The sequence below is a fragment of the Salmo salar genome, chromosome 18, assembly GCF_965601325.2.
Source record: "Salmo salar chromosome 18, fSalSal1, whole genome shotgun sequence".
Taxonomy (NCBI): domain Eukaryota; kingdom Metazoa; phylum Chordata; class Actinopteri; order Salmoniformes; family Salmonidae; genus Salmo; species Salmo salar.
Genome location: NC_138308.1, coordinates 38258494 through 38282218, shown reverse-complemented (window position 1 = coordinate 38282218; position 23725 = coordinate 38258494). Strand labels below are relative to the sequence as shown.

General features: G+C 46.4%; 1 protein-coding gene and 1 non-coding gene across 3 annotated transcripts in view; both read right to left on the bottom strand.

The window, feature by feature from the left end:
* Positions 1-23725, bottom strand: part of LOC106613898 (homeobox protein Meis1) — a 167944-nt gene that overhangs the window by 122990 nt on the left and 21229 nt on the right. For both annotated transcript variants that reach the window (XM_082964961.1, XM_082964960.1), the window contains exon 7: positions 15836-15947. In XM_082964961.1, coding sequence (XP_082821087.1) covers positions 15836-15947 — 112 coding nt within the window. The remainder of the gene's footprint in view (positions 1-15835; positions 15948-23725) is intronic.
* Positions 18706-18780, bottom strand: trnav-uac (transfer RNA valine (anticodon UAC)). The gene has a single exon. It is a non-coding gene; the product is annotated as a tRNA-Val (tRNA).

Sequence of the window (23725 nt, the reverse complement as noted above, 5' to 3'; positions counted from 1 at the left end):
GCACCATCTGATGAGGAAACTATAGCAGTACCATCTGATGAGGAAACTATAGCAGCACCATCTGATGAGGAAACCATAACAGCACCATCTGATGAGGAAACTATAGCAGCACCATCTGATGAGGAAACTATAGCACCACCATCTGATGAGGAAACTATAGCAGCACCACCTGATGAGGAAACTATAGCAGCACCATCTGGTGAGAAAACTATAGCAGCACCATCTGATGAGGAAACTATAGCAGCACCATCTGATGAGGAAACTATATTAGCACCATCTGATGAGGAAACTATATTAGCATAATCTGATGAGGAAACTATAGCAGCACCCATCTGATGAGGAAACTATAGCAGCACCATCTGATGAGGAAACTATAGCAGCACCATCTGATGAGGAAACTATAGCAGCACCACCTGATGAGGAAACTATAGCAGCACCCACCCTGATGAGGAAACTATAGCAGCACCATCTGATGAGGAAACTATAGCAGTACCATCTGATGAGGAAACTATAGCAGCACCATCTGATGAGAAAACTATAGCAGCACCATCTGATGAGGAAACTATAGCAGCACCATCTGATGAGGAAACTATATTAGCATAATCTGATGAGGAAACTATAGCAGCACCATCTGATGAGGGAACTATATTAGCAACCATCTGATGAGGAAAACTATAGCAGCACCATCTGATGAGGAAACTATAAACAGCACCATCTGATGAGGAAACTATAGCAGCACCATCTGAGCTCTACTCTACCTCTCTCTGTTCCATCACCCAGCTCTACTCTACCTCTCTCTGTTCCATCACCCAGCTCTACTCTACCTCTCTCTGTTCCATCACCCAGCTCTACTCTACCTCTCTCTGTTCCATCACCCAGCTCTACTCTACCTCTCTCTGTTCCATCACCCAGCTCTACTCTACCTCTCTCTGTTCCATCACCCAGCTCTACTCTACCTCTCTCTGTTCCATCACCCAGCTCTACTCTACCTCTCTCTGTTCCATCACCCAGCTCTACTCTACCTCTCTCTGTTCCATCACCCAGCTCTACTCTACCTCTCTCTGTTCCATCACCCAGCTCTACTCTACCTCTCTCTGTTCCATCACCCAGCTCTACTCTACCTCTCTCTGTTCCATCACCCAGCTCTACTCTACCTCTCTCTGTTCCATCACCCAGCTCTAATCTACCTCTCTCTGTTCCATCACCCAGCTCTACTCTACCTCTCTCTGTTCCATCACCCAGCTCTACTCTACCTCTCTCTGTTCCATCACCCAGCTCTACTCTACCTCTCTCTGTTCCATCACCCAGCTCTACTCTACCTCTCTCTGTTCCATCACCCAGCTCTACTCTACCTCTCTCTGTTCCATCACCCAGCTCTACTCTACCTCTCTCTGTTCCATCACCCAGCTCTACTCTACCTCTCTCTGTTCCATCACCCAGCTCTACTCTACCTCTCTCTGTTCCATCACCCAGCTCTACTCTACCTCTCTCTGTTCCATCACCCAGCTCTACTCTACCTCTCTCTGTTCCATCACCCAGCTCTACTCTACCTCTCTCTGTTCCATCACCCAGCTCTACTCTACCTCTCTCTGTTCCATCACCCAGCTCTACTCTACCTCTCTCTGTTCCATCACCCAGCTCTACTCTACCTCTCTCTGTTCCATCACCCAGCTCTACTCTACCTCTCTCTGTTCCATCACCCAGCTCTACTCTACCTCTCTCTGTTCCATCACCCAGCTCTACTCTACCTCTCTCTGTTCCATCACCCAGCTCTACTCTACCTCTCTCTGTTCCATCACCCAGCTCTACTCTACCTCTCTCTGTTCCATCACCCAGCTCTACTCTACCTCTCTCTGTTCCATCACCCAGCTCTACTCTACCTCTCTCTGTTCCATCACCCAGCTCTACTCTACCTCTCTCTGTTCCATCACCCAGCTCTACTCTACCTCTCTCTGTTCCATCACCCAGCTCTACTCTACCTCTCTCTGTTCCATCACCCAGCTCTACTCTACCTCTCTCTGTTCCATCACCCAGCTCTACTCTACCTCTCTCTGTTCCATCACCCAGCTCTACTCTACCTCTCTCTGTTCCATCACCCAGCTCTACTCTACCTCTCTCTGTTCCATCACCCAGCTCTACTCTACCTCTCTCTGTTCCATCACCCAGCTCTACTCTACCTCTCTCTGTTCCATCACCCAGCTCTACTCTACCTCTCTCTGTTCCATCACCCAGCTCTACTCTACCTCTCTCTGTTCCATCACCCAGCTCTACTCTACCTCTCTCTGTTCCATCACCCAGCTCTACTCTACCTCTCTCTGTTCCATCACCCAGCTCTACTCTACCTCTCTCTGTTCCATCACCCAGCTCTACTCTACCTCTCTCTGTTCCATCACCCAGCTCTACTCTACCTCTCTCTGTTCCATCACCCAGCTCTACTCTACCTCTCTCTGTTCCATCACCCAGCTCTACTCTACCTCTCTCTGTTCCATCACCCAGCTCTACTCTACCTCTCTCTGTTCCATCACCCAGCTCTACTCTACCTCTCTCTGTTCCATCACCCAGCTCTACTCTACCTCTCTCTGTTCCATCACCCAGCTCTACTCTACCTCTCTCTGTTCCATCACCCAGCTCTGCTCTACCTCTCTCTGTTTCCATCACCCAGCTCTACTCTACCTCTCTCTGTTCCATCACCCAGCTCTACTCTACCTCTCTCTGTTCCATCACCCAGCTCTACTCTACCTCTCTCTGTTCCATCACCCAGCTCTACTCTACCTCTCTCTGTTCCATCACCCAGCTCTACTCTACCTCTCTCTGTTCCATCACCCAGCTCTACTCTACCTCTCTCTGTTCCATCACCCAGCTCTACTCTACCTCTCTCTGTTCCATCACCCAGCTCTACTCTACCTCTCTCTGTTCCATCACCCAGCTCTACTCTACCTCTCTCTGTTCCATCACCCAGCTCTACTCTACCTCTCTCTGTTCCATCACCCAGCTCTACTCTACCTCTCTCTGTTCCATCACCCAGCTCTACTCTACCTCTCTCTGTTCCATCACCCAGCTCTACTCTACCTCTCTCTGTTCCATCACCCAGCTCTACTCTACCTCTCTCTGTTCCATCACCCAGCTCTACTCTACCTCTCTCTGTTCCATCACCCAGCTCTACTCTACCTCTCTCTGTTCCATCACCCAGCTCTACTCTACCTCTCTCTGTTCCATCACCCAGCTCTACTCTACCTCTCTCTGTTCCATCACCCAGCTCTACTCTACCTCTCTCTGTTCCATCACCCAGCTCTACTCTACCTCTCTCTGTTCCATCACCCAGCTCTACTCTACCTCTCTCTGTTCCATCACCCAGCTCTACTCTACCTCTCTCTGTTCCATCACCCAGCTCTACTCTACCTCTCTCTGTTCCATCACCCAGCTCTACTCTACCTCTCTCTGTTCCATCACCCAGCTCTACTCTACCTCTCTCTGTTCCATCACCCAGCTCTACTCTACCTCTCTCTGTTCCATCACCCAGCTCTACTCTACCTCTCTCTGTTCCATCACCCAGCTCTACTCTACCTCTCTCTGTTCCATCACCCAGCTCTACTCTACCTCTCTCTGTTCCATCACCCAGCTCTACTCTACCTCTCTCTGTTCCATCACCCAGCTCTACTCTACCTCTCTCTGTTCCATCACCCAGCTCTACTCTACCTCTCTCTGTTCCATCACCCAGCTCTACTCTACCTCTCTCTGTTCCATCACCCAGCTCTACTCTACCTCTCTCTGTTCCATCACCCAGCTCTACTCTACCTCTCTCTGTTCCATCACCCAGCTCTACTCTACCTCTCTCTGTTCCATCACCCAGCTCTACTCTACCTCTCTCTGTTCCATCACCCAGCTCTACTCTACCTCTCTCTGTTCCATCACCCAGCTCTACTCTACCTCTCTCTGTTCCATCACCCAGCTCTACTCTACCTCTCTCTGTTCCATCACCCAGCTCTACTCTACCTCTCTCTGTTCCATCACCCAGCTCTACTCTACCTCTCTCTGTTCCATCACCCAGCTCTACTCTACCTCTCTCTGTTCCATCACCCAGCTCTACTCTACCTCTCTCTGTTCCATCACCCAGCTCTACTCTACCTCTCTCTGTTCCATCACCCAGCTCTACTCTACCTCTCTCTGTTCCATCACCCAGCTCTACTCTACCTCTCTCTGTTCCATCACCCAGCTCTAATCTACCTCTCTCTGTTCCATCACCCAGCTCTACTCTACCTCTCTCTGTTCCATCACCCAGCTCTACTCTACCTCTCTCTGTTCCATCACCCAGCTCTACTCTACCTCTCTCTGTTCCATCACCCAGCTCTACTCTACCTCTCTCTGTTCCATCACCCAGCTCTACTCTACCTCTCTCTGTTCCATCACCCAGCTCTACTCTACCTCTCTCTGTTCCATCACCCAGCTCTAATCTACCTCTCTCTGTTCCATCACCCAGCTCTACTCTACCTCTCTCTGTTCCATCACCCAGCTCTACTCTACCTCTCTCTGTTCCATCACCCAGCTCTACTCTACCTCTCTCTGTTCCATCACCCAGCTCTACTCTACCTCTCTCTGTTCCATCACCCAGCCTGCTCTACCTCTCTCTGTTCCATCACCCAGCTCTACTCTACCTCTCTCTGTTCCATCACCCAGCTCTACTCTACCTGTCTCTGTTCCATCACCCAGCTCTACTCTACCTCTCTCTGTTCCATCACCCAGCTCTAATCTACCTCTCTCTGTTCCATCACCCAGCTCTACTCTACCTCTCTCTGTTCCATCACCCAGCTCTACTCTACCTCTCTCTGTTCCATCACCCAGCTCTACTCTACCTCTCTCTGTTCCATCACCCAGCTCTACTCTACCTCTCTCTGTTCCATCACCCAGCTCTACTCTACCTCTCTCTGTTCCATCACCCAGCTCTACTCTACCTCTCTCTGTTCCATCACCCAGCTCTACTCTACCTCTCTCTGTTCCATCACCCAGCTCTACTCTACCTCTCTCTGTTCCATCACCCAGCTCTACTCTACCTCTCTCTGTTCCATCACCCAGCTCTACTCTACCTCTCTCTGTTCCATCACCCAGCTCTACTCTACCTCTCTCTGTTCCATCACCCAGCTCTACTCTACCTCTCTCTGTTCCATCACCCAGCTCTACTCTACCTCTCTCTGTTCCATCACCCAGCTCTACTCTACCTCTCTCTGTTCCATCACCCAGCTCTACTCTACCTCTCTCTGTTCCATCACCCAGCTCTACTCTACCTCTCTCTGTTCCATCACCCAGCTCTACTCTACCTCTCTCTGTTCCATCACCCAGCTCTACTCTACCTCTCTCTGTTCCATCACCCAGCTCTACTCTACCTCTCTCTGTTCCATCACCCAGCTCTACTCTACCTCTCTCTGTTCCATCACCCAGCTCTACTCTACCTCTCTCTGTTCCATCACCCAGCTCTACTCTACCTCTCTCTGTTCCATCACCCAGCTCTACTCTACCTCTCTCTGTTCCATCACCCAGCTCTACTCTACCTCTCTCTGTTCCATCACCCAGCTCTACTCTACCTCTCTCTGTTCCATCACCCAGCTCTACTCTACCTCTCTCTGTTCCATCACCCAGCTCTACTCTACCTCTCTCTGTTCCATCACCCAGCTCTACTCTACCTCTCTCTGTTCCATCACCCAGCTCTACTCTACCTCTCTCTGTTCCATCACCCAGCTCTACTCTACCTCTCTCTGTTCCATCACCCAGCTCTACTCTACCTCTCTCTGTTCCATCACCCAGCTCTACTCTACCTCTCTCTGTTCCATCACCCAGCTCTACTCTACCTCTCTCTGTTCCATCACCCAGCTCTACTCTACCTCTCTCTGTTCCATCACCCAGCTCTACTCTACCTCTCTCTGTTCCATCACCCAGCTCTACTCTACCTCTCTCTGTTCCATCACCCAGCTCTACTCTACCTCTCTCTGTTCCATCACCCAGCTCTACTCTACCTCTCTCTGTTCCATCACCCAGCTCTACTCTACCTCTCTCTGTTCCATCACCCAGCTCTACTCTACCTCTCTCTGTTCCATCACCCAGCTCTACTCTACCTCTCTCTGTTCCATCACCCAGCTCTACTCTACCTCTCTCTGTTCCATCACCCAGCTCTACTCTACCTCTCTCTGTTCCATCACCCAGCTCTACTCTACCTCTCTCTGTTCCATCACCCAGCTCTACTCTACCTCTCTCTGTTCCATCACCCAGCTCTACTCTACCTCTCTCTGTTCCATCACCCAGCTCTACTCTACCTCTCTCTGTTCCATCACCCAGCTCTACTCTACCTCTCTCTGTTCCATCACCCAGCCTGCTCTACCTCTCTCTGTTCCATCACCCAGCTCTACTCTACCTCTCTCTGTTCCATCACCCAGCTCTACTCTACCTCTCTCTGTTCCATCACCCGAGCTCTACTCTACCTCTCTCTGTTCCATCACCCAGCTCTACTCTACCTCTCTCTGTTCCATCACCCAGCTCTACTCTACCTCTCTCTGTTCCATCACCCAGCTCTACTCTACCTCTCTCTGTTCCATCACCCAGCTCTACTCTACCTCTCTCTGTTCCATCACCCAGCTCTAATCTACCTCTCTCTGTTCCATCACCCAGCTCTACTCTACCTCTCTCTGTTCCATCACCCAGCTCTAATCTACCTCTCTCTGTTCCATCACCCAGCTCTACTCTACCTCTCTCTGTTCCATCACCCAGCTCTACTCTACCTCTCTCTGTTCCATCACCCAGCTCTACTCTACCTCTCTCTGTTCCATCACCCAGCTCTACTCTACCTCTCTCTGTTCCATCACCCAGCTCTACTCTACCTCTCTCTGTTCCATCACCCAGCTCTACTCTACCTCTCTCTGTTCCATCACCCAGCTCTAATCTACCTCTCTCTGTTCCATCACCCAGCTCTAATCTACCTCTCTCTGTTCCATCACCCAGCTCTAATCTACCTCTCTCTGTTCCATCACCCAGCTCTACTCTACCTCTCTCTGTTCCATCACCCAGCTCTACTCTACCTCTCTCTGTTCCATCACCCAGCTCTACTCTACCTCTCTCTGTTCCATCACCCAGCTCTACTCTACCTCTCTCTGTTCCATCACCCAGCTCTAATCTACCTCTCTCTGTTCCATCACCCAGCTCTACTCTACCTCTCTCTGTTCCATCACCCAGCTCTACTCTACCTCTCTCTGTTCCATCACCCAGCTCTACTCTACCTCTCTCTGTTCCATCACCCAGCTCTACTCTACCTCTCTCTGTTCCATCACCCAGCTCTACTCTACCTCTCTCTGTTCCATCACCCAGCTCTACTCTACCTCTCTCTGTTCCATCACCCAGCTCTACTCTACCTCTCTCTGTTCCATCACCCAGCTCTACTCTACCTCTCTCTGTTCCATCACCCAGCTCTACTCTACCTCTCTCTGATCCATCACCCAGCTCTAATCTACCTCTCTCTGTTCCATCACCCAGCTCTACTCTACCTCTCTCTATTCCATCACCCAGCTCTACTCTACCTCTCTCTGTTCCATCACCCAGCTCTACTCTACCTGTCTCTGATCCATCACCCAGCTCTAATCTACCTCTCTCTGTTCCATCACCCAGCTCTACTCTACCTCTCTCTGTTCCATCACCCAGCTCTACTCTACCTCTCTCTGTTCCATCACCCAGCTCTACTCTACCTCTCTCTGTTCCATCACCCAGCTCTAATCTACCTCTCTCTGTTCCATCACCCAGCTCTACTCTACCTCTCTCTGTTCCATCACCCAGCCTGCTCTACCTCTCTATGTTCCATCACCCAGCTCTACTCTACCTCTCTCTGTTCCATCACCCAGCTCTACTCTACCTCTCTCTGTTCCATCACCCAGCTCTACTCTACCTCTCTCTGTTCCATCACCCAGCTCTACTCTACCTCTCTCTGTTCCATCACCCAGCTCTACTCTACCTCTCTCTGTTCCATCACCCAGCTCTACTCTACCTCTCTCTGTTCCCTCACCCAGCTCTACTCTACCTCTCTCTGTTCCATCACCCAGCTCTACTCTACCTCTCTCTGTTCCATCACCCAGCTCTACTCTACCTCTCTCTGTTCCATCACCCAGCCTCTCTACCTCTCTTGTTCCATCACCCAGCTCTACTCTACCTCTCTCTGTTCCATCACCCAGCTCTACTCTACCTCTCTCTGTTCCATCACCCAGCTCTACTCTACCTCTCTCTGTTCCATCACCCAGCTCTACTCTACCTCTCTCTGTTCCATCACCCAGCTCTACTCTACCTCTCTCTGTTCCATCACCCAGCTCTACTCTACCTCTCTCTGTTCCATCACCCAGCTCTACTCTACCTCTCTCTGTTCCATCACCCAGCTCTACTCTACCTCTCTCTGTTCCATCACCCAGCTCTACTCTACCTCTCTCTGTTCCATCACCCAGCTCTACTCTACCTCTCTCTGTTCCATCACCCAGCTCTACTCTACCTCTCTCTGTTCCATCACCCAGCTCTACTCTACCTCTCTCTGTTCCATCACCCAGCTCTACTCTACCTCTCTCTGATCCATCACCCAGCTCTAATCTACCTCTCTCTGTTCCATCACCCAGCTCTACTCTACCTCTCTCTGTTCCATCACCCAGCTCTACTCTACCTCTCTCTGTTCCATCACCCAGCTCTACTCTACCTCTCTCTGTTCCATCACCCAGCTCTACTCTACCTCTCTCTGTTCCATCACCCAGCTCTACTCTACCTCTCTCTGTTCCATCACCCAGCTCTACTCTACCTCTCTCTGTTCCATCACCCAGCTCTACTCTACCTCTCTCTGTTCCATCACCCAGCTCTACTCTACCTCTCTCTGTTCCATCACCCAGCTCTACTCTACCTCTCTCTGTTCCATCACCCAGCTCTACTCTACCTCTCTCTGTTCCATCACCCAGCTCTACTCTACCTCTCTCTGTTCCATCACCCAGCTCTACTCTACCTCTCTCTGTTCCATCACCCAGCTCTACTCTACCTCTCTCTGTTCCATCACCCAGCTCTACTCTACCTCTCTCTGTTCCATCACCCAGCTCTACTCTACCTCTCTCTGTTCCATCACCCAGCTCTACTCTACCTCTCTCTGTTCCATCACCCAGCTCTACTCTACCTCTCTCTGTTCCATCACCCAGCTCTACTCTACCTCTCTCTGTTCCATCACCCAGCTCTACTCTACCTCTCTCTGTTCCATCACCCAGCTCTACTCTACCTCTCTCTGTTCCATCACCCAGCTCTACTCTACCTCTCTCTGTTCCATCACCCAGCTCTACTCTACCTCTCTCTGTTCCATCACCCAGCTCTACTCTACCTCTCTCTGTTCCATCACCCAGCTCTACTCTACCTCTCTCTGTTCCATCACCCAGCTCTAATCTACCTCTCTCTGTTCCATCACCCAGCTCTACTCTACCTCTCTCTGTTCCATCACCCAGCTCTACTCTACCTCTCTCTGTTCCATCACCCAGCTCTACTCTACCTCTCTCTGTTCCATCACCCAGCTCTACTCTACCTCTCTCTGTTCCATCACCCAGCTCTACTCTACCTCTCTCTGTTCCATCACCCAGCTCTACTCTACCTCTCTCTGTTCCATCACCCAGCTCTACTCTACCTCTCTCTGTTCCATCACCCAGCTCTACTCTACCTCTCTCTGTTCCATCACCCAGCTCTACTCTACCTCTCTCTGTTCCATCACCCAGCTCTAATCTACCTCTCTCTGTTCCATCACCCAGCTCTACTCTACCTCTCTCTGTTCCATCACCCAGCTCTACTCTACCTCTCTCTGTTCCATCACCCAGCTCTACTCTACCTCTCTCTGTTCCATCACCCAGCTCTACTCTACCTCTCTCTGTTCCATCACCCAGCTCTACTCTACCTCTCTCTGTTCCATCACCCAGCTCTACTCTACCTCTCTCTGTTCCATCACCCAGCTCTACTCTACCTCTCTCTGTTCCATCACCCAGCTCTACTCTACCTCTCTCTGTTCCATCACCCAGCTCTACTCTACCTCTCTCTGTTCCATCACCCAGCTCTACTCTACCTCTCTCTGTTCCATCACCCAGCTCTACTCTACCTCTCTCTGTTCCATCACCCAGCTCTGCTCTACCTCTCTCTGTTCCATCACCCAGCTCTACTCTACCTCTCTCTGTTCCATCACCCAGCTCTACTCTACCTCTCTCTGTTCCATCACCCAGCTCTACTCTACCTCTCTCTGTTCCATCACCCAGCTCTACTCTACCTCTCTCTGTTCCATCACCCAGCTCTACTCTACCTCTCTCTGTTCCATCACCCAGCTCTACTCTACCTCTCTCTGTTCCATCACCCAGCTCTACTCTACCTCTCTCTGTTCCATCACCCAGCTCTACTCTACCTCTCTCTATTCCATCACCCAGCTCTACTCTACCTCTCTCTGTTCCATCACCCAGCTCTACTCTACCTGTCTCTGATCCATCACCCAGCTCTAATCTACCTCTCTCTGTTCCATCACCCAGCTCTACTCTACCTCTCTCTATTCCATCACCCAGCTCTAATCTACCTCTCTCTGTTCCATCACCCAGCTCTACTCTACCTCTCTCTGTTCCATCACCCAGCTCTACTCTACCTCTCTCTGATCCATCACCCAGCTCTACTCTACCTCTCTCTGTTCCATCACCCAGCTCTAATCTACCTCTCTCTGTTCCATCACCCAGCTCTACTCTACCTCTCTCTGTTCCATCACCCAGCTCTACTCTACCTCTCTCTGATCCATCACCCAGCTCTACTCTACCTCTCTCTGTTCCATCACCCAGCCTGCTCTACCTCTCTCTGTTCCATCACCCAGCTCTACTCTACCTCTCTCTGTTCCATCACCCAGCTCTACTCTACCTCTCTCTGTTCCATCACCCAGCTCTACCTCTCTATGTTCCATCACCCAGCTCTACTCTACCTCTCTCTGTTCCATCACCCAGCTCTACTCTACCTCTCTCTGTTCCATCACCCAGCTCTACTCTACCTCTCTCTGTTCCATCACCCAGCTCTACTCTACCTCTCTCTGTTCCATCACCCAGCTCTACTCTACCTCTCTCTGTTCCATCACCCAGCTCTAATCTACCTCTCTCTGTTCCATCACCCAGCTCTACTCTACCTCTCTCTGTTCCATCACCCAGCTCTACTCTACCTCTCTCTGTTCCATCACCCAGCTCTACTCTACCTCTCTCTGTTCCATCACCCAGCTCTACTCTACCTCTCTCTGTTCCATCACCCAGCTCTACTCTACCTCTCTCTGTTCCATCACCCAGCTCTACTCTACCTCTCTCTGTTCCATCACCCAGCCTGCTCTACCTCTCTCTGTTCCATCACCCAGCCTGCTCTACCTCTCTCTGTTCCATCACCCAGCTCTACTCTACCTCTCTCTGTTCCATCACCCAGCTCTACTCTACCTCTCTCTGTTCCATCACCCAGCTCTAATCTACCTCTCTCTGTTCCATCACCCAGCTCTACTCTACCTCTCTCTGTTCCATCACCCAGCTCTACTCTACCTCTCTCTATTCCATCACCCAGCTCTACTCTACCTCTCTCTGTTCCATCACCCAGCTCTACTCTACCTGTCTCTGATCCATCACCCAGCTCTAATCTACCTCTCTCTGTTCCATCACCCAGCTCTACTCTACCTCTCTCTATTCCATCACCCAGCTCTAATCTACCTCTCTCTGTTCCATCACCCAGCTCTACTCTACCTCTCTCTGTTCCATCACCCAGCTCTACTCTACCTCTCTCTGATCCATCACCCAGCTCTACTCTACCTCTCTCTGTTCCATCACCCAGCTCTAATCTACCTCTCTCTGTTCCATCACCCAGCTCTACTCTACCTCTCTCTGTTCCATCACCCAGCTCTACTCTACCTCTCTCTGATCCATCACCCAGCTCTACTCTACCTCTCTCTGTTCCATCACCCAGCCTGCTCTACCTCTCTCTGTTCCATCACCCAGCTCTACTCTACCTCTCTCTGTTCCATCACCCAGCTCTACTCTACCTCTCTCTGTTCCATCACCCAGCTCTACTCTACCTCTCTCTGTTCCATCACCCAGCTCTACTCTACCTCTCTCTGTTCCATCACCCAGCCTGCTCTACCTCTCTCTGTTCCATCACCCAGCTCTACTCTACCTCTCTCTGTTCCATCACCCAGCTCTAATCTACCTCTCTCTGTTCCATCACCCAGCCTGCTCTACCTCTCTCTGTTCCATCACCCAGCTCTACTCTACCTCTCTCTGTTCCATCACCCAGCTCTACTCTACCTCTCTCTGTTCCATCACCCAGCTCTACTCTACCTCTCTCTGTTCCATCACCCAGCTCTACTCTACCTCTCTCTGTTCCATCACCCAGCTCTACTCTACCTCTCTCTGTTCCATCACCCAGCCCGCTCTACCTCTCTCTGTTCCATCACCCAGCCTGCTCTACCTCTCTCTGTTCCATCACCCAGCTCTACTCTACCTCTCTCTGTTCCATCACCCAGCTCTACTCTACCTCTCTCTGTTCCATCACCCAGCTCTAATCTACCTCTCTCTGTTCCATCACCCAGCTCTACTCTACCTCTCTCTGTTCCATCACCCAGCTCTACTCTACCTCTCTCTGATCCATCACCCAGCTCTAATCTACCTCTCTCTGTTCCATCACCCAGCTCTACTCTACCTCTCTCTGTTCCATCACCCAGCTCTACTCTACCTCTCTCTGTTCCATCACCCAGCTCTACTCTACCTCTCTCTGTTCCATCACCCAGCTCTAATCTACCTCTCTCTGTTCCATCACCCAGCTCTACTCTACCTCTCTCTGTTCCATCACCCAGCTCTACTCTACCTCTCTCTGTTCCATCACCCAGCTCTACTCTACCTCTCTCTGTTCCATCACCCAGCTCTACTCTACCTCTCTCTGTTCCATCACCCAGCTCTACTCTACCTCTCTCTGTTCCATCACCCAGCCTGCTCTCCCTGCCTCTCTCTGCCTGCTGGGCACTGGCTCTGAAAACAACCCTCACACACACACACTCAAACATGCACAACCGCACACACAGGCACACACACACACTCAAACTGCTAGCCTCGACATCACAGTCCTCAATAATACATGAAGTTGCTTTTTTGAGGAAACCTCCTCCTCCTCTCCTCTCTCTCTCCCCCTCTCACCCCACCAGACCTCCTCTCCTCTCTCTCTCCTCCTCTCACCCCACCAGACCTCCTCCTCTCTTCTCTCTCTCCCCCTCTCACCCCACCAGACCTCCTCCTCTCCTCTCTCTCTCCCCCTCACCCCACCAGACCTCCTCCTCTCTCTCTCTCTCTCTCTCTCTCTCTCCCTCTCACCCCACCAGACCTCCTCCTCTCTCTCTCCCCCTCTCACCCCACCAGACCTCCTCCTCTCTCTCTCCCCTCACCCCACCAGACCTCCTCCTCTCCTCTCTCTCTCCCCCTCACCCCACCAGACCTCCTCCTCTCTCTCTCTCTCTCTCTCTCCCTCTCACCCCACCAGACCTCCTCCTCTCTCTCCCCCTCTCACCCCACCAGACCTCCTCCTCTCTCTCTCCCCCTCACCCCACCAGACCTCCTCCTCTCCTCTCTCTCTCCCCCTCACCCCACCAGACCTCCTCTCCCTCTCGCTCTCCCCCTCCCCCCACCAGACCTCCTCTCCTCTCTCTCTCTCTTCCCCTCACCCCATCAGACCTCCTCCTCTCTCTCTCTCTCCCCCTCACCAGACCTAGACCCACCCCATCAGACCTCCTCTCCCTCTCTCTCTCTCTCCCCCTCACCCCACCAGACCCAGACCCACCCCACCAGACACACCGACAAACAGAAGAAAGTTTACAGTAAGATACCGCCTATTGCCTGAGTTGATTCAAGTGGATTCAAGGCAAATCTTGGCCAGTCACAGACATACTATTACCACTATTATATATTAGTATAATTATTATTTGCATTATTATTAGCATTAGCATTATTATTATTAGCATTAGCATTATTAGTATTAGCATTATTAGCATTGGCATTATTAGTGTTATTAGTATTAGCATTATTAGTATAACTATTTTTATAATTAGCATTAGCAGTTTAAGCAGTATTAATATTATTAGCATTATTAGCATTATTAGTATTAGTATTATAATTAGCATGAGCATTATTAGCTTTGCTTGTATTATTAGTATAATTAGCATTATTAGTATAATTAATATTAGCATTATTAACATCATTAGCATTATTAGTAAAATTAGCATTAGCATTATTAGTATGATTAACATGAGTATTATTAGTATTATTATAATTTTTCATCTCCAATATGGCTCCAACTTGTTCCAACTGATGACTTGTATGTAATATATCCATATTACAGAATACTACTCGTAGGATGTTGTACTCAGACTGCACATCCACTACTAACTAGCCTATTATATGTTAGTGGTTGAGTGATTCACATTGGTGGTGGATGAGGTGAGTTTTCCCCCTTTCTATGTAAAGCTCTGCATGAATCCAACCAACCAATCAATCAATCAACCTAATCAACCAATCAATCAACCAATCAACCAACCAACCAACCAATCAATCAACCAATCAACCAACCAACCAACCAATCAACCAATCAATCAACCAACCAATCAACCAACCAATCAACCAATCAATCAACCAATCAACCAATCAACCAATCAATCAACCAATCAACCAATCAACCAACCAATCAATCAATCAACCAATCAACCAATCAATCAACCAATCAATCAACCAATCAATCAATCAATCAACCAATCAATCAACCAATCAACCAATCAACCAATCCATCAACCAACCAATCAACCAATCAAGCAATCAATCAATCAACCAACCAACCAATCAACCAACCAACCAATCAACCAACCAACCAACCAATCAACCAATCAATCAACCAATCAATCAACCAATCAACCAACCAACCATCAATCAACCAATCAATAAATCAATCAATAAATGAATTAATCAACCAACCAATCAATCAATCAACCAATCAACCAACCAATCAATCAACCAATCAATCAATCAACCAACCAACCAGCCAATCAACCAATCAATCAACCAACCAACCAATCAACCAACCAATCAACCAATCAGCCAATCAATCAACCAATCAATCAACCAATCAATCAATCAAGTATCACTACTACTTCAGCATGTGTCCCAGTTTCGTTCATTGATGACTTGCATGTAAACCATTCATATTACAGAATACTACCCATAGTGCACTGTGTACAGACTGCACATAACCTGTCCATTCCACATACTATTAATAAAGCTAACAAAATGTAGCTTTTTAGCCGTCACTGTGGGGTTTGTAGAAATCTGCAAAAGAGCGTCCCGTGTGTCTTATCCTGTTCTCTGCTGTTGTCCCCGCTGTGTGATGTGTGACTTACCCTGTTCTCTGCTGTTGTCCCCGCTGTGTGATGTGTGTCTTACCCTGTTCTCTGCTGTTGTCCCCGCTGTGTGATGTGTGTCTTACCCTGTTCTCTGCTGTTGTCCCCGCTGTGTGACGTGTGTCTTACCCTGTTCGCTGCTGTTGTCCCCGCTGTGTGACGTGTGTCTTACCCTGTTCTCTGCTGTTGTCCCCGCTGTGTGACGTGTCTTACCCTGTTCTCTGCTGTTGTCCCCGCTGTGTGACGTGTCTTACCCTGTTCTCTGCTGTTGTCCCCGCTGTGTGATGTGTGTCTTACCCTGTTCTCTGCTGTTGTCCCCGCTGTGTGACGTGTCTTACCCTGTTCTCTGCTGTTGTCCCCGCTGTGTGACGTGTGTCTTACCCTGTTCGCTGCTGTTGTCCCCGCTGTGTGACGTGTGTCCCCCGCTGGATGGGCCAGGTGTACCCCCGGAGCGCGTGGATGCCGTGTCATCGTGCTCTCTGTTCCAGGAAGTCTACGAGAAGAAAGGAGGAGAGGACAGTCAGTCTACAAGGTAGTCTAGAAGTCTGTGAGAAGAGAAAAGGAGAGGACAGTTACACTACAGGGTAGTCTAGAAGTCTCTAAGTCTACAGGACAGTCTACAGGACAGTCTACAGGATTATCTATAGGACAGTATATATGCCAGTCTACAGGATTGTCTATAGGACAGTATATATGCCAATCTACAGGACTGTTTACAGGACATTCTACATGCCAATCTACAGGACTGTCTACCGGATAGTCTATATGCCAGTCTACAGGATTGTCTATAGGACAGTATATATGCCAGTCGACAAGACAGTCTAAAGGATAGTCTATATGCCAGGACAGTCTACAGGATTATCTATAGGACAGTATATATGCCAGTCTACAGGATTGTCTATAGGACAGTATATATGCCAGTCTACAGGACAGTCTATTAGCCAGTCTACAGGACTGTCTACATGACAGTCTATATGCCCGTCTACAGGATTGTCTATATGACAGTATATATGCCAGTCTACAGGACAGTCTACAAGACAGTCTACAGGATAGTATATATGCCAGTCTATATGCCAGTCTACAGGACAGTATATATGCCTGTCTACAGGACAGTCTATATGCCAGTCTACAGGACAGTCTATATGCCAGTCGACAGGACAGTCTACAAGACAGTCTACAGGATAGTATATATGCCAGTCTACAGGACAGTCTATATGCCTGTCTACAGGACAGTCTATATGCCAGTCGACAGGACAGTCTATATGCCAGTCTACAGGACAGTCTATATGCCAGTCAACAGGACAGTCTACAGGACAGTCTACACGGCATACACACTATTTTAGTTTGCCCATTATAGGGCATCACTGCCTACATGTTGCTGAAACCAGTCAGACTTCAAAATACAAGACAGCTACAAGCCAAGAACCAAGTCAGAGCCTACAAGTGATGTCATCCTAGCACACCAGACCCCCAGAGAGAAGGAGAGAGAGAGAGAGAGAGAGAGAGAGAGAGACAGAGAGAGAGAGAGAGAGACAGCGAGAGAGATAGAGAGAGAGAGAGACAGCTAGAGAGAGAGAGACAGCGAGAGAGAGACAGCGAGAGAGAGAGAGAGAGAGAGACAGAGAGAGTGAGACAGCGAGAGAGAGACAGCGAAAGAGAGCGAGAGAGACAGCGAAAGAGAGCGAGAGAGACAGGGAGAGAGAGACAGAGAGAGAGAGACAGAGAGAGAGAGACAGAGAGAGAGAGACAGCGAAAGAGAGCGAGAGAGACAGGGAGAGAGAGACAGAGAGAGAGAGACAGAGAGAGAGAGCGAGAAAGACAGGGAGAGAGAGACAGAGAGAGAGACAGAGAGAGAGAGACAGAGAGAGAGACAGCGAGAGAGAGACAGCGAAAGAGAGCGAGAGAGACAGGGAGAGAGAGACAGAGAGAGAGAGACAGAGAGAGAGACAGCGAGAGAGAGACAGCGAAAGAGAGCAAGAGAGACAGGGAGAGAGAGACAGAGAGACATAGAGAGAGAGAGACAGCGAGAGAGAGAGAGAGAGAGAGAGAGAGAGACAGCGAGAGAGAGAGACAGAGAGAGAGAGACAGTGAGAGAGAGAGAGACAGCGAGAGAGAGAGACAGAGAGAGAATAAAAAAATATGAAGTAACATATTACCAGAGAGAGAAATGTCATAGTCCAACTATGCAACAGATGAGGAAAATAAAGTAACCCTCTTAGTCACTAGCTCACAATTCATTTCTGTGATAAAACAACTTCTGTTCACCTCGTACTACAGAGAGAGATGACGAGAGAGAGATGACGAGAGAGAGATGACGAGAGACAGATGACGAGAGACAGATGACGAGAGACAGACAGAGAGAGGTAGAGAGTTACCCAGGAGACATGTTTTATACCTGTATGTGTGAATGTGTGTGTGTGTGTGTGTGTGTGTGTGCGTGTGTGTGTGTGTGTGTGTGTGTGTGTGTGTGTGTGTGTGTGTGTGTGTGTGTGTGTGTGTGTGTGTGTGTGTGTGTGTGTGTGTGTCTGTATCTGTGTTTGTATCTGTGTGTCAGCTGTGTCCTGCTGGACAGTCAGAAACAAGTGGAGGAGACAGGAGGATAAAGGTACTCAGAACAGGCCTCACACACAGAAACCGTCCCCATGGCGAGAAGACCCAGTGTACAATAGAACCCAAAACAGATGTCACCTCTTATCTCCCTGTGCCTCCGAAAAGCAACATTAGCCCTGCATATACACACACACACACACACACACACACACACACACACACACACACAGAGAGAGAGAAAGGAAAAAGGAACCATAGTGTGTCATCAGACGGTGTGTGTTGTTTACATGCGAGCGTCTCTACACGCATCTGTGTATCTCTGTCTGTGGGATGTTTGTCTGCACTTCTCCTTTGGTGTATGAAATCTACATGTTGGTACTGTAGATATTTAATTCTAGATGTGTTTACTGTAGATATTTAATTCTAGATGTTGCTACTGTATATATTTAAATATATATGTTGTTACTGTAGATATTTAAATCTATATGTGTTTACTGTAGATATTTAATTCTAGATGTTCCTGTAGATATTTAAATCTAGAAGTTGTTACTGTAGATATTTAATTCTAGAAGTTGTTAATGTAAATATTTAATTCTAGATGTTACTGTAGATATTTACATTTTAGTCATTTAGCAGACGCTCTTATCCAGAGCGGCTTACAGTAGTGAATGCATACATTTCATACATTTTTTTTTCCGTACTGGCCCCCGTGGGAATCGAACCCACAACCCTGGCGTTGTAAACACCATGCTCTACCAACTGAGGCACACGGGACCGTTCTAGAAGTTAATTCTAGAAGTTGTTACTGTAGATATTAAATTCTAGATGTTGTTACTGTAGATATTTAATTCTAGATGTTATTACGGTATATATTTAAATCTAGATGTGTTTACTGTAGATATTTAATTCTAGATGTTGGTACTGTAGATATTTAATTCTAGATGTTGGTAGTGTAGATATTTAATTCTAGATGTTGATACTGTAGATATTTAATTCTAGATGTGTTTACTGTAGATATTTAATTCTAGATGTTATTACTGTATATATTTAAATCTAGAAGTTGTTACTGTAGATATTTAATTCTAGATGTTATTACTGTATATATTTAAATCTAGAAGTTGTTACTGTAGATATTTAATTCTAGATGTTGGTACTGTAGATATTTAATTCTAGATGTGTTTACTGTAGATATTTAATTCTAGATGTCGTTACTGTAGATATTTAATTATAGATGTTGTTACTATAGATATTTAAATCTAGATGTGTTTACAATATATATTTAATTATAGATGTTGGTACTGTATATATTTAAATATATATATTGTTACTGTAGATATTTAAATCTAAATGTTGTTACTGTAGATATTTAAATCTAAATGTTGTTACTGTATATATTTAAATCTAGATGTTGTTACTGTAGATATTTAAATCTAGATGTTGTTACTGTAGATATTTAAATCTAGATGTTGTTATTGTAGATATTCAAAATCTAGATGTTGGTACTGTAGATATTTAAATCTAGATGTTGTTACTGTATATATTTAAATCTAGATGTTGTTACTGTAGATATTTAAATCTAGATGTTGTTACTGTATATATTTAAATCTAGATGTTGTTACTGTAGATATTTAATTATAGATGTTGTTACTGCAGATATTTAATTATAGATGTTGTTAGTATAGATATTTAATTACAGATGTTGTTAGTATAGATATTTAGCTCAATAAGATGTTAAATTAGAGGCAGCAGAGCTATTCAATGGAGTGAAAAAAGAGAGTAAAATAAACAACTATTTTCAATTGGGATATTTTTCTATATGTTACCGTAAAGAGAAAAAGTATGAAGCAAGTGAGCGATTACAGAATAATATTTAAATAAATATGCATTACTGCCAAACACAGGGCTGCAACAGAGTGCAGACGAAATACTGTTAAAGAACAGAATTCTAAAGTTAAGTCAGCAAATGATCATAACACATGTTCTATTATGGAACCTTCTATGTTCTCAGGACTATGAATTCACAGATCGTTTTATTCTTTCTCCTGGTCTCCCCAACTCTCTGTCTTTCTCCTGGTCTCCCCAGTTCTCTGTCTTTCTCCTGGTCTCCCCAACTCTCTGTCTTTCTCCTGGTCTCCCCACCTCTCTGTCTTTCTCCTGGTCTCCCCACCTCTCTGTCTTTCTCCTGGTCTCCCCACCTCTCTGTCTTTCTCCTGGTCTCCCCACCTCTCTGTCTTTCTCCTGGTCTCCCCACCTCTCTGTCTTTCTCCTGGTCTCTCCACCTCTCTGTCTTTCTCCTGGTCTCCCCACCTCTCTGTCTTTCTCCTGGTCTCCCCACCTCTGTCTTTCTCCTGGTCTCTCCACCTCTCTGTCTTACATTTTACATTTTACATTTTAGTGATTTAGCAGACGCTCTTATCCAGAGCGACTTACAGTAGTGAATGCATACATTTCATACATTTTTTCTCCGTACTGGTCCCCCGTGGTAATCGAACCCACAACCCTGGCGTTGCAAACACCATGCTCTACCAACTGACCCTAGTCTTCCTGTGCCAGCCATTGTAAATATACTACCTTGAAAAATAGAGAGAAAGAAGAGAGAGAGAAGAGAGGGAGAGAGAGAGAGAGAGAGAGTAGATTATGATCCCACATCCCAGAATGCTGTGTGAGAGAGAAGAGAGAGCGTTCGTAATCTGAAACACATGCTCGGAGTGCAAACTGTTAAAACCCAGCAAACCAGAGCATTCACCAGCTCTCTCCCTCTCTCTCACTCTACTCTCCCCCTCTCTCACCCCTCTCTCTCTCTCGCTCTACTCTCCCCCTCTCTAACCCCTCTCTCTCTCGCTCTACTCTCTCTCTCGCTTTACTCTCCCCCCTCTCTCTCTCTCTCCCTACCTACCTATCCCTCTCCCCCTCTCTCACCCCTCTCTCTCTCTCTCGCTCTACTCCCCCCCTCTCTCACCCCTCTCTCTCTCTCACTCTACTCTCCCCCTCTCTCACCCCTCTCTCTCTCTCTCCCTACCTACCTATCCCTCTCCCCCTCTCTCCCCCCTCTCTCTCTCTCGCTCTACTCTCCCCCTCTCTCACCCCTCTCTCTCTCTCACTCTACTCTCCCCCTCTCTCACCCCTCTCTCTCTCTCGCTCTACTCTCCCCCTCTCTCGCTCTACTCTCTCTCTCGCTTTACTCTCCCCCTCTCTCCCCCCTCTCTCTCTCTCTCTCTCTCTCTCCCTACCTACCTATCCCTCTCTCTCCCTCTCTAGCTCACTCTCTCCCTCTCTCTCGCTCTACTCTCCCCCTCTCTCACCCCCATCTCTCTCTCTTGCTCTCACTCTACTCTCCCCCTCTCTCACCCCTCTCTCTCTCTCGCTCTACTCTCCCCCTCTCTCACCGCTCTCTCTCTCGCGCTACTCTCCCCCTCTCTCGCTCTACTCTCCCCCTCTCTCATCGCTCTCTCTCTCGCTCTACTCTCCCCCTCTCTAACCCCTCTCTCTCTCGCTCTACTCTCTCGCTTTACTCTCCCCCTCTCTCCCCCCCTCTCTCTCTCTCTCTCCCTACCTACCTATCCCTCTCTCTCCCTCTCTCGCTCACTCTCTCCCTCTCTCTCGCTCTACTCTCCCCCTCTCTCACCCCCATCTCTCATAACTAAACTAAACATAACTAAACATAACTAAACATAACAAAACATAACTAAACATAACAAAACATAACTAAACATAACTAAACATAACTAAACATAACAAAACATAACTAAACATAACTAAACATAACTAAACATAACTAAACTAAACATAACAAAACATAACTAAACATAACTAAACTAAACATAACTAAATATAACAAAACATAACTAAACATAACTAAACATAACTAAACATAACTAAACATAACTAAACTAAACTAAACATAACTAAACATAACTAAACTAAACTAAACTAAACATAACTAAACATAACTAAACATATCAAAACATAACTAAACATAACTAAACATAACTAAACATAACTAAACATATCAAAACATAACTAAACATAACTAAACATAACTAAACATAACTAAACATATCAAAACATAACTAAACATAACTAAACATAACTAAACCTAACTAAACATATCAAAACATAACTAAACATAACTAAACATAACTAAACATAACAAAACATAACTAAACTAAACATAACTAAACATAACTAAACTAAACATAACAAAACATAACTAAACATAACTAAACTAAACATAACTAAACATAACTAAACATAACTAAACATAACTAAACTAAACTAAACATAACTAAACATAACTAAACTAAACTAAACTAAACATAACTAAACATAACTAAACATATCAAAACATAACTAAACATAACTAAACATAACTAAACATAACTAAACATATCAAAACATAACTAAACATAACTAAACATAACTAAACATAACTAAACATATCAAAACATAACTAAACATAACTAAACATAACTAAACCTAACTAAACATATCAAAACATAACTAAACATAACTAAACATAACTAAACATAACAAAACATAACTAAACTAAACATAACTAAATATAACTAAACATAACTAAACTAAACATAACTAAACATAACTAAACATAACTAAACATAACTAAACATAACTAAACATAACTAAACTAAACTAAACATAACTAAACATAACTAAACATAACTAAACATATCAAAACATAACTAAACATAACTAAACATAACTAAAGATAACTAAACCTAACTAAACCTAACTAAACATAACTAAACTAAACATAACTAAACATAACTAAACATAACTAAACTAAACATAACTAAATATAACTAAACATAACTAAACTAAACATAACAAAACATAACTAAACATAACTAAACTAAACATAACTAAATATAACAAAACATAACTAAACATAACTAAACATAACTAAACATAACTAAACTAAACTAAACATAACTAAACATAACTAAACATAACTAAACATATCAAAACATAACTAAACATAACTAAACATAACTAAAGATAACTAAACCTAACTAAACCTAACTAAACATAACTAAACACAACTAAACATAACATAACAAAACATAACTAAACATAACTAAACCCATGTTGTGTTTTTTACATTCACCAACAAATCCCACTAGAAAATATATATACAATAGGGGTGAAAATGGCAAACTATTGCATTAATTGTTATTGAACAAAAGAGAGAGAGCAGGTTGCCTTGTGGGAGATGGGAGGTTGAAGCACGGCCCCCTAGGAAAGGGGGCGGGGTCTAGACTGGGCCTGGTGGCATCTCCACGGGGACCATGGTGGAGGCTATTTATAACAAAACACTGGGCCGACTAGCCTGGTCTAGGACAGAACAGCACACACACACACACACACACACACACACACACACACACACACACACACACACACACACACACACACACACACACACACACACACACACACACACACACACACACACACACACACACACACACACAGTGATCACACTCAAACTCAGTTATCCCACAACCTCCAAACACATTCCCTACCAAACACATTCCCTACCAAACACATTCCCTTCCAAACACATTCCCTGCAAACACATTCCCTGCCAAACACATTCCCTACCAAACACATTCCCTGCCAAACACATTCCCTACCAAACACATTCCCTACCAAACACATTCCCTACCAAACACATTCCCTACCAAACACATTCCCTACCAA